General features: G+C 29.2%; 1 protein-coding gene across 3 annotated transcripts in view; it reads right to left on the reverse strand.

The window, feature by feature from the left end:
* Positions 1–12,728, reverse strand: part of LOC135963344 (facilitated trehalose transporter Tret1-like) — a 109,102-nt gene continuing 96,374 nt past the window's right edge. For 2 of the 3 annotated variants that reach the window (XM_065515155.1, XM_065515153.1), the window contains exons 2-5: positions 5,624–5,787; positions 5,372–5,533; positions 1,221–1,472; positions 1–1,146 (exon numbers count right to left, since the gene is read on the reverse strand). In XM_065515155.1, the coding sequence (XP_065371227.1) occupies positions 230–1,146; positions 1,221–1,472; positions 5,372–5,533; positions 5,624–5,756 (1,464 nt within the window). In that variant the 5' untranslated portion in view covers positions 5,757–5,787 and the 3' untranslated portion in view covers positions 1–229. Of the gene's footprint in view, positions 1,147–1,220; positions 1,473–5,371; positions 5,534–5,623; positions 5,788–11,222; positions 11,242–12,728 lie in introns of those variants that run through there. The other variant, XM_065515154.1, reaches the window with a different exon arrangement.

Genomic DNA, 12,728 nt, shown 5'->3' on the forward strand with positions numbered 1-12,728 from the left:
TTTATTTAAGGAATCATAATCATTATTAAAATCATTTTATATCGTATAATTAAAACTAAAGTTATTGACTAAACATTTAAAGGAATACTTTTAATTTGTTTCGTGTAAAATGTTTAAACAAATATCTGGCTAAACTCATTACACACACACAAATGTTGATTATCTTACTAATTACGGTATGACGTTAACGCTTATCCCTCCCTGCTCAATGGTACATTTTTAGCGGCGCTTAACCTCTCTTGCCATTAAGTCTATCTTGAATCTCTTGCAGACTTAAGCCTTTAGTTTCCATTACAACGAACAGGGTGAAGAAGAAAGCACACACACAGAAAATAGCAAACAGCCAGAAGGCATAATATGAACCCATAGCATCCAATGAGGGATAGAAATATGTGACCAGGAAACCCAATATCCAACATGTTGAGGCCACCATTGAAGAGGCTATGGATTTAACATTGGCGGGGAACATTTCACCTAAGACAGCCCAAGGTAGAGGACCAAAGCCAACACAATACACAATATTGTATACGACCAGGGCGGGAACGGGCAGCCATAGAACATTGGATGTATCACCCACAACCAGTTGAACGTAGAAGAAGGCACCCAAGGCGGCCAAACCAATACTCATGACACCGGCCGAAGTCAGTAAAATAACTTTGCGACCCAAACGATCAGCAATAATGGGTGTTAGGCCCGACGAAGCCACCTGGACGGCACCAACAATAATCGTAGCAATAGCAGGGTCCAAGCCAGTGTTGGCACTTTCGAATATAGACTGTGAGTTAAACAGCACCACGTTAATACCGGACAACTGCTGGAAGGCTATAAGACCAGCAGAGATGATCAAAGCCTTACGATTACCGGGATTTTTAATGATATCAATCATAGTTCCTTTATTAGCCATAGATTCTTCGACCACAGCCTGAATAGTGGCCATTTCGTCCTGTACGCCCTCGGCGGATTGCCCTCTCAAGAATTGTAACGATTTTAGAGCATCCGATTTACGACCTTTACCAGCATAATAATAAGGACTTTCAGGCATAAAGAAGAAGACCACATCGAAAACAATGGGCACTACAATGCAACACCATTGCAAGGCCTGATATGAGACATACGGACCAATAGCGTACACATAAAGAATGCCACCTGAAAGATTTGTTTAAATATTCAAGTTAACAACTAAATTAACAATAATTTATTTAACAAAAAAAAATACCTACCCACAATAAACAATTGCATGAGCGAACCGGTGGCACCTCTAACACTATCCGTTGCAATTTCACCCACATACATTGGCTGGGCCGTCATAACAAAGCCCACACCAAAACCCTGTATCAAACGTGCCAATAGTAATACCCAAACTGCTCCACCAATCATCATGAGCACATACGCAATCACAAAAAATACTGAACTGGAAAGTAACACCCATTTGCGACCGATCTTATCAGCCAAAGGGCCAGCGACAAAGGGAGCTGAAATATAAAATATTTTTTGATGTGAAGATGTTTAAGCTTTGAAAAATAACAAATATAATATAGAAAACACCTGGAAGTTTTAAAATTTTGAGATCAAATTCGAAAATCCTTATGTATTCTAGGTGTTTTCCATGATAAATAGTATTAGTAGAATTTTGTTTTTAAAAATAACTTACATTTTCTATTTGTTAATAATGTATTATTTACAGATGTTTTTTTTTATAAGTTACATATGTGATATGATGATGAGATTTAGAGTTCATTTTAAGGTTCACAATTTACACTAAACTTAAAAATGTACGAAATTGAAGTTACAATAAATAAAACTTGAGAAATCTTGAAGGAATTAGAGTGTTCCGATGAATAGATTTTTTGGAAATATGTTATAGGAATACCTCTCATATGATCTTAGTACAATTTCTCCAAGTTTTTTTCCAAAAAATGTAATATTTAACTAGCTTTTTTGGACAAATTATACGGGGATCTGGAAGACTTCAGTAATTAAATTGTTTGGATTTTTCCGTATTAAACTCTTGATTAAACATCGCTTGAGTAGTATTCCTAAAAAATGTATTCAATGAATTACTATTGCCAGAATTCAATCGAAAACTGTGTTTCAACACTTTGATAATTGGAATATTTATTTGAAGTTGTTAGAAACATTTGATTCAGGCCATTTTATCAATCTTAAATGTTATTCAAATATCTCCTTGACTTTAAATTCGACTGTTTTACCTAGTCCAGAATTTGTCAATATATTCGTACCGACTAAATAGCTTACTAGCTATTCTTTTAAAATTATTTGGGAAATAATACAGAGTAAAATATTATTATATATATACAGGGAAAACAGATTCGTAGTAACAATCGAATTTGTTGCCAATCAAATGATTCGGTTGCACATATAGAATTTTTCAGTTCTATCAAAAGAAAGGCAGCAGATTAAGAAGAATTTCGGTTAAAGCAACCAAACTTTAGTTACCCCTTCTATAATTTTGTACCCACAACTGTAAAATTGGTTCACTAAGACAGAATTATTCGATTGGCTACAAATTCTGTTGCAGCCACGAATCCTTTTTCTTTGTGTAATTGAAATATTATCACAGTCCAAATTGGTTTGGCTTCTGCGAAATGGATAGAAGAAATCTTAATATCTCAATCAATATCTTTTAATTCCAAGAACCTATTAACTATTAAGTAGAGTTCTATATATGAAACCAAATATTGAGAGGTAAAGAAAAGTTTCATCGATACAACAATTAAAATAATTTATACCTCCGATTTGATTTGCCTTCGCACGGCTCTCAATATAAATATTCTTAGTTGGTCCACAAACCCATACGTATCTGGTATTGTATTGAACAACTAAATTGTGACATCTGAGGTTGTGGTTAAAAAACTGAGGAATTTTGAATGTTTACATTCAAAAGGTGCGATTGTCCATCTGTTTCGTTTAATAATATAAACTTTCAACATTCTGAAACTGTTATATACTTGGTATTTCTTTAGACCAGTGTTCAGAAACTCATTGCCTTTAGGTCTCGAACGCGATATATTATTCAGATTTGCATAACACGAATGTGAGTGAAACTCAGTAAAATTTTCGATAGGGAAACAAATTGAAGATTGTGAATCAAAAACACAATCGAAAAATTCTTTTAATGCAGCATTACTAAAAAGGCATTTGTGCAGATCACTGATTTAAACAAAGTTCTTATATGGCGAACCCACATAATGATTAGAACTTCTAGTCTGCATTTGTTTATCAAAGTCAGCTAGACTCCAATTACGAGAAACATACTAACTATTATTAATCTAATACAGAACACAATCTATGAAGAGAGCACTATGTGAGAGAAATATGTTCCTTAACATATTCAACTACAATCCTTCGTAGAGCCGATTTACCAAATCGTATGAATATGAATTGAGAACAAATAGATCAATGTTTTAAATACTCAAAGCCTTATTCATAAACAATTTTTAAATTTAAACAACATTTAAAATCAAATTTTGTATGGAACGTTTGCTTTAAAACATTGATTAAATTTTAATTTTAATTTTCTATGAATATTGGGGTTATTGTTTAGCTTAATTAATTATAGATCCAAACCTTGAATATAATGTTAACAAATAAACAAATTTGGGATCTGAAAATTGTCTTAATAACTATTCAAATGGTTTTCATAAAAAACTCCATACCATTTCCAATTGTATTTCAGAAATTTCCAATTGAATTTCAGTATTTTCTATTTGTATTTCAGAAATTTTCATTTGACTTTCAGTATTTATACCCTACACCACCATAGTGGGGAGGGTATAATGCATTTGCGCAGATGTTTGTAACGGCCAAAAATATTAATCTAACACCCACTTTAAAGTATACCGATCGACTTGTAGATATTTCGATAAAATTTGGTACATATATTTGTTTCGGCCCAAGAACCAAGCTTATTGAAAAAGGCTGAAATCGGGCAGTTATTTTACCTAGCCCCCATACAAATGTCCTCCCGAAATTGGACTTTATCGGTCATAAATTTTTAATTTATATAGGTATCTACACAAATTTTGCTCCAAATAAGTTTTAAATATACGAAATTCATGGCACCAATTTTTGTTACAATCGGTCCATAATTAGTCATAGCTCCCATATAGACCCGCTTCCGAAAATCACTCACGAATATAAATTATTGATATTTTAAAAGAAAAATGTTTTTGGAAAAACATTTACTTAGTGTAGGGTATTATATCGTCGGGCTTGACCGACCATACACTCTTACTTGTTTTTATTTGTATTTCATAATTTTCCAATTGTTTTTCAGAATTTTCTATTTGTATTTAAAAAATGTCCATTTCCATTGGAAAATTCTGAAATTCAAATGGAATATTTTGAAATATAATTAGAAACATTTGAAATGGTGTAGTGCAATCTGAAATACATTTCGATTTACTTTTAATTCGTTATGTACAAAGAAAGCCCAATAATAATTTAGTACTTTCCATTAAAAAAAATACTCTTTGGGTATAAGTTCAGCACCATATGAAAAGTTCAATTTGATATGCCTGGATTCTAGTAAATATCGGAAATTTATCAAGCCATTTAAACTAGCTGATGACCACGATTTCAATAAATTGGGGGTCATGGTCCGACCGACCGATAAAGGTCTTATTTACTTTACTTTAATTTTAGAAACTTATATGAGAAATTGCAAAAATCTCAAAAATTTTGGATTTAAAAAATATAAGGCCGAATTAACGCATTCGTGATGTTGTAAAAATTATCGTAATTTTCGTATTTGAGATTATGGCATTCGGCCAAGAAATCTAGTACATTATTTAGCTCATTCGATAATTCAGTCCCTTATTTAAAAAATGTCCGAAAAATTTTATAAATATATATAAATGTCATTGTAGTTAGAATTTTTCATCTCATTATTAATACATAATTGGTTTCGCATTACTTTTTTGATTTTCAATATATTGTAAAAAAAAAAACAAAAGCAACTCACAGAAATTTTAAATTTAGAAACTGTGAATCCGAATAATGCAATAAGAATCCTAGATTTTGAGTTAAATTTTACTTTTAACCATAAGATCACAATCCTGGTTCATAGTTCAATAACTAATTAGTTGTTATTACTTCAAAATTTTAAATATCATAACTTATTCACTTATATTTTTAAACTTCCCACTTAAGCAAACATTTTTTAATTACTTCTCGATAAAATAGCAGAGTTTCGTGAATAAATGGGGTATAGATCACCAAATTTGAAACATATTTCTTTTAAGAATAGTTCGCGAAAGTTCTTAATTTCTATAATGTTATATTTAAGTATTTTCTTGATTAATTGTTATACTAATTTTATTTAATTGAATACACTTTAATAAAAACTCACCAACTAAAGCACCCAAAGCCACAATGGAAGCAATCCAAGCATCATCTGAGGCATCAATTTTATGATCCAATGGAGAATCAGAAGTGTCGTCTGATTTTAATTTCGGCGCAATGGGTGAGGTCCAGCCTAAACAAGTACCCACCGCAAAAGCAGATAAATTGGCTAAAAATTTCAATAAAAAAAAATAGTAAACATTAAAATTTTACATATTTTTATTTTGATTTTTATAAAATAACAATAAAAATAACTCACCCGCTACAGCGGCCATAAAAATACGTCCAGTTTTAACAGGTTCCATTTTATTACTACGTGTAGGTGTAAATCCTTCACTTATTTGAAATGGACTTACTTCTTGGTATTTGATTTGCGGTTCGTCTGAACTCATTTAGTGCACAGGCATATGGCAGTTAAATAAGCTACAAAATAATACAAAAAAATAATACATACAAATACATTGAAATACATTGAAAACAAAAATTGTAAAAAGCTCTTAATAAATTTAAACACACACTAGTGAACATTAGTATGAAAATGTAATTGTTTGAATGAATATGGATGAATGTGGTGGATACATGAATGAGAATGTAAAAGTATGTGCATTAGGGTTGCCCTCATTTTGCACTTTTTGCATTTTCGATGCTCTCATATTTTATTTGAAGTTTCGAGTCAAAATATTAATATTTTTAAAAAGATTAACAAAAATTAAATGTTACAAAAAAATCCAGTTAATGATGAGCCGCAGAACAAAAGGTGCTTTTTCGAATTTTTTTACAAATTGATTTTTAAGTATTTTCATATCAAGAAAAGATAAATTTCCCAAAATTTTTAAATTTTCAAAAAGTACCTTTTACTCTGCGGTTCCTCAAATATAAACATTATAAATTGATACCAAAAAAAAAGTACACCCACCATCAATATGTAGTTCTATGAGCCTTTTATAGAGACATTATTATAAGATAATTATGAATGTTCAAGTCATTTTCTGTGGGGGACCCAGTATTGGGACTACTGTACTGTATAATTTCAGAGTACTTAGAAATAATTTCTGCAGAATTTTATCAGGATTGCAGCATAATCAACATATTTATGACTGCTCAAACAGTATTTCGGGATGATATTTGTGTGGAGCTAGGTAAAATCATGTGTGGAAAAATTCAGCCTGCTAGCTAATTTCATTTGAGCCCTGTATATTCTGTAGAACCCAGAATATATATGGGCAATTCCATGTCATAGTACGTGACATTTGTACGCCTATTGAGTGAAATAAATTTTCCAAAAATAAGATTATGTGAAAAATAATTTGGTTTTTATGTTCAATTCACAGGCTACTATATTTAAAAAAAATAATACTTTCTTTCGAAACATTGATGTCCAAAATATCGAGCGAAATAAGTGTATATCGAACGTGACATAAAACCGAAGTAAATTTGGGGTATATGTAGAAATATGCGAAATTTGCGAATCGTGATAGGCGTTATGTTTTCTTTTAATTTCTTACACTAAACCAAATATTTTTCCTTTACAATCCGACATATTTAAATAAAAACAATCTAGATGATTTTACAAAAATATAAAATTTAATATCGAACGTGACATATTGTTCTCTTATAATTCTACATATTTTGCAAAAATATGGTAGAAAAGCTTTTTGTTTTTTCAGTCGTGCTTAACATTCTCATGAAATTGCCCATATACTAATGAGACTTTTGCAGTCCATTTTCTAATATTTAATTTAAGGTTGCTAATTAAATTGTACAAGACAGCAAAATTAGGCAGCATCGAAAATCCAAAAATTGTATAATAAGTATCAGCCTAATGTGCTGTTGTTGTGTGTGTAAAATGAATAATGCATTTTATATTAATGTTGACAAATGACAAGACAAATTAACTAATTTCGGTGAATTCATTTTCACGTTGCCTGACATTTTTACTGAGTTCTCACTGCTGAGTGGAACATTGCATTAGTGCACTTTTTGTTGCTGGCTAAGGGTCATTAGTATTAAATGTCCTGTGACATGTATGAGTTGGAAAGAGTTTTAACAAAAAAATAATAAATATTAAACAAGACAAATATACAAACAAATTAATGTCCTGCGCTAAGGCCTGTGTCAAGTTGAATATTTAGTTTAATTAGTTTTGTGGCGCGAATTCTTTGACTAGATGAAACAGTAACGATTAAATGTTTAATTAAGTGACTAATATTGTGTTTCCCGTTAAACTCTATAAATCGAATTTTATGCAGAAAATATGTTTCTAATGAAATATTGCCATTAAGTAATTAATTGTCCACAAGTTGCAAATAAAATATTTTAACTGTTAAAGCTCTCATATTAGAGTAGGTTAATTAAAAAGCTTATTTAAGCTTTCTTTCGAAATTACATATTATTTTATGGCTACATATTAATTATTAAAAATTTTGGTCAGCATTTCATGGTCACAAATTAATTTGTTTGTGGTCGTAATTATTTGAATTAACAAACCATATTTTCGATATGAAGTAATAACTAAATAACTACAATCTAAATAAGTAACAGTACTATCCCAAATTATACAGATATAAATAAACTGGTTTAATAGTAAATAGGCAATAGAAAACCAACAAAAGAAAATGTCAAAATAGTTGAGGTTCGACGTCTATTAAAAATGTTATTTTTTCTCTCACTCTGAAAAATGGTTGTAGAACTTCTAAATAACAACTGTAATTTGATGCATATCTGTAATAATCTGTGTGTTAATAATACCCCGGTTTGTGTCGTTTCGAATTTGCGACTGCTTAAAAAATCTGTGATTTCGAAGTTGCGTCGTTTTTGTTTAAGTATGCGTCGCATGGCTACGAAGTTGCATCGTTAGTGCTTCGATTTGTGTCGTTAATATGAAAATGTTTGTACAATGCTAAAACATAAAAAGCATTTCGCCTTTGAAAGTCATTACATTCCGCTATTTTGAATCATATATTTCCACTTAATACCCGATTTTATTTTATGACCTTACCCTAATCATTTTAAAATATTAAGTCCATAACAATATTTCGATAAATATGTTACAAACGGACTGATAGCATCAATATAGTCCATCTTTTTGGTGGTGGGTATACAATTGTTTAAGCAGGTGTTGCTTCTTTATAAATATGTAATTGTTTAATTGATTTTAGACTAAGTATAACAAATATTTGCATCACTTAAACATTTAATATTCTGTCAATATCTCAATCAAATACATTAAAATTCTTAATGTAAAGAAATTAGATTATTGTGCATGAATTAAACAATTTTGTTGACTTTAAACAAATATTACATAAAGTTGTTATTTACTACATAGAAATATTGTTAATACAGAGGAATGAATATTTTCAATAATTTTTTTTGATTCAACATATATTTTTTCTAAAACCTTTACATTCCTGGTATGAAAGTTGTTCATACAAGTTAAAAAAAGAGGCGCTATGAACAAAGTCACCAAACCGAAGCCTATACTGAAGTTAGTTTTAGTAATTTAGTATGTATTTCTCGCTTTTTGTAAATCACTGTATGGTCCTTGAATCTTATATATCATTGTTCACAGAAAGCTGAAGCTATCAGATGTGCAATGAGATCTGGAAATCATAATCATGAATAAATGATGTTCCAGTACACTCAGGGAAAAGCTGCAACTCAAAAATAAGAACGCGTCATATTAATTCAATAATGTTCATTATAATGTAAATATTTTAATAGAAAAATTATATTGAAATACGATAAATCAATAATTTTCAGCTTTAAATTGATATTGTTCCATATTGAAATCAAAAATTTCAATATCTCTAGCCTTTCGTTAATGTTTTTTATTTGGGGTATTCACACGGTCTACTATTTGGTCATATTGTCATAATGTCCTAATAACCACCATAGTGGGGAGGGTGTTCTGGGTTAGTGCTGATGTTTGTAACGTGGAAAAATATTGTCCCAACACCAACCTTCAAGTATAAAAATCAGCTGAGGATCACTTTCTGAGTCGATTAAGCTACAGATCGCAAATATTTCAAAAATATTTCGACACAATTTAACACAAGCTTTTTTATACCCAAAGAAGCATATTAAATTTGGGTAGAATCGGTACATTATTTCTCCAAGCAGCCATAGAACTGACCTTTCTGAAAATAGGTTAATTATAAACATATCCAAACCAAATTCAGCACAAATAAGATTTATGTAAGCCTAACTCGCAGCACCAAAGGCCACTTCCGAAAATCTTTTTAAAATTGTTGGTATCCACATAAAATTCAACACAAATAAGTATTATATATACAGAAGACAGTCCACCTAATTTTATGGCGATCGGACCATAATTAGTCATAAATCCCATATAATTTTTAAAAGAAAACTATTTATATTCATATTATGGTGTAGGTTACCATGTAGTCCTACTTTCCTACTTATTATTATATCAATTAGTTTTCGATTTCAACTAATTCAAAATTAAATTTATCTCACCAGTTATATTTCTATTATTTATTCTTGGAATATATCAGGAATTTCAACAAAGGATTTTAAAGTAAATTATTTTGCCAGATCTCTAGAATAGATATGGGGGATTTCATGTAAAGTGAACCAACTTTTAAAATCAATGTCTTTCGATCGGAATGAAATTTGCACGAATGTTAGACCTATTGCAATAAGACACAATTTTGCAACAAGATCGGTCAAGAACTCTCTGAGTTAGAGGGGGTCAAAATTTGACATTTTGCCCAAACATGTGTTTTTCCCATCCATGTAACTTTTTACCTATTGTTCTTAGCAAAATGTATCTCAAACAGTTTAGATAGCTATTTCTTCAATATTTCGAGAAAAAAATATTAAAAAAAAATAAAAAATGTTTAATACTTTTTTCGAAATCAAAATTTTGTTTGACTTTTTCTTCAAAATGGGGATTCGAGTTCGATATCTATCAAAATAAATGTTTTCTAACTCAAAACATGGAATGTTTGACTTTTTTAGCAAAATCAAAAACTTTTTTTTCAAAATGGACCCATTTTTTTGCTGAAATTAAAGCTTAGGTCTTTTCTTTAAACACCTTTTTGGTCGCTTAGTGGGATGCGAAATTGGAAAATAAATTTAAAAACAGTTAAACAAACAGCTTAATATTTTCCCAGAGTTCTTCGCGGCCCTCTGGAAAGTTTATGAGAAGCGATATTCTAGAGTATTCACTGAACTAGAAATGTACTATTATTTGGTATTATTGTTCATAAGGATAGTAATTAGTTCGAAAATAAAAAAAAACTTGATTCCAAACTTTAGCTACTTCTTTTTTAACTATATTTTATTAACAGTTTCACAATATTTCCAATTTTTGAGGGGAACCTAGTGTAAATTAAGTGTTTATAGAAAACAGCAAATTATTTAATTAATTAAAGCACTGATTTTATGATGTTTTGAAGTAATTAAATGAAAATTTTCATATAACAAACTATAAACCACACATATCTTTTAACTTAATGGGATGAAATATGAACCATTGTTAAAAATTCAATTCCTTATTAAATTAATTTTTTTATTTTCAAATATTTTTGTTATATTAATTTATTCGAATGTCCTTTTATCATATATTTGCTAATATTTTAATACTTTTTTTTAAATAAAATTAAATAATTTCTTTTTTATTTAAGGTTTTTATGTAGAAAGTCCTTTTTAAAGTAAATTTTAATAATATTTTTAATTAAAATTAACTGTTTTTATTTAAATTTATTTTTTGTTGTTTTTTTAATTTATCCCGATAAAAATATTTGATATCCTTATTCAATTATTAATATTGTATTGTGTTTTCAAAATTTTTTATTATCACACACCATAACACTAAAGAAACGGAACTAACCAACCTTTAATTGCTTAAAATCAAAACTAAATTAAACGTATTTAACACAATACATTAGAATTTAAAGATTCCGTTTAATGATATAGAGACTATATTAGAAATTAGAAAACAACAAAAACAACACCTCCTTACAAACACAAACAAATACGAGTGCAATTCACGAGAGGAGAATGAAGTGTATTGAAAATACTTAGTTACATTCATTACTACATAGATACATACATACGTACACTTGTATTTATCTGTTTGTAATCAAACTCATCGACATATGTAAATATACGATTACATGCTTACGTACGTAGTAAAAATACGAGTATGTATGTATATATAGGCAATTCCATGTCATCGTACGTGACATTTGTACGCATATTGAGTGAAATAGATTCTGCAAATATAATAGTATTTGAAAAATAATTTGATCTTTCCATTCAGAGGGTACGATATTTTAAAAAAATAATAAGTTCTTCTGAATCATTATTGTCCAAAATATCGAGCGCAATAAAGGCATATCGAACGTGACATAAAACGGAAGTAATTTTGAGGTACATGTAAAGATATGCGAAAATTTTTGAATTGTGATAGGCGTTACGTTATGTTTTATTTTAATTTCTTACACTAAACCAAATATTTTTCCTTTACAATCCGTCATATTTAAATAAAAACAATCTTTGGATGATTTTTTAATAAATACAATTTAATATCGTACGTGACAGATTTTTCTCCTATTGTAAAACAATATATCGATGGCTTAATATAAAAAAGGCGTAACTCGATTTTTTGTTACTTTACAGGAGAAGGAAAAAACTTAATAAAATCCATAAAATTTTAGACACAAAAAAAGTTTTAATGCTATTTTTAATAAGAGACATCAAATTTTATTTTTCATTTAAAATTTATTTTCTTTTATTTGAATGAAGTTATTTAATATACCCTTTTTACATTGATATATTTAAAAAAAAATAGTTGGTTTCTGTAAATATATGTATACAAAAACTAAAAAAATAAATAAACAGAAAGTATATCTTCAGTTTCAATAAACAATTAAACAAAAAACAAAAAAAAAACAATCAGAATCAAATTCATTTCTTACTACAATTTAATTGGGAGCTTAGTTTTCGCTACAATCTTAGCCTAAACCACACCAATTAAATTAAAAAAATTAAATATAGTTAGTTTAAACTATAATTTTTGTAATTAGTTCTAAATACTTTCACATAGTAACATTTTAGTATTTTCTCCTATTCAAATCATCTTGAAAAAAACGTTTCAATGGTTTTATTTTTTCTGTCGTGGTTGTCATTCTCGTGGAATTGCCCATATGTATGTATGCAAGTATATTCTCATTTTTTTAAAACATTGAAATTGACAATAACAAATAACTAATACTATCTTATCATCACCTTTTTTTTTGTTTTATTTACATTTTTAGTTTTTGCAATTGACCAAGACTTATCATCATTGTATTTTTTTCTAATTCGAATCAACTCAACCAATCATTTGCAAGTTTTTG

The sequence above is a fragment of the Calliphora vicina genome, chromosome 1 (assembly GCF_958450345.1).
Source record: "Calliphora vicina chromosome 1, idCalVici1.1, whole genome shotgun sequence".
In the NCBI taxonomy this organism is placed as follows: domain Eukaryota; kingdom Metazoa; phylum Arthropoda; class Insecta; order Diptera; family Calliphoridae; genus Calliphora; species Calliphora vicina.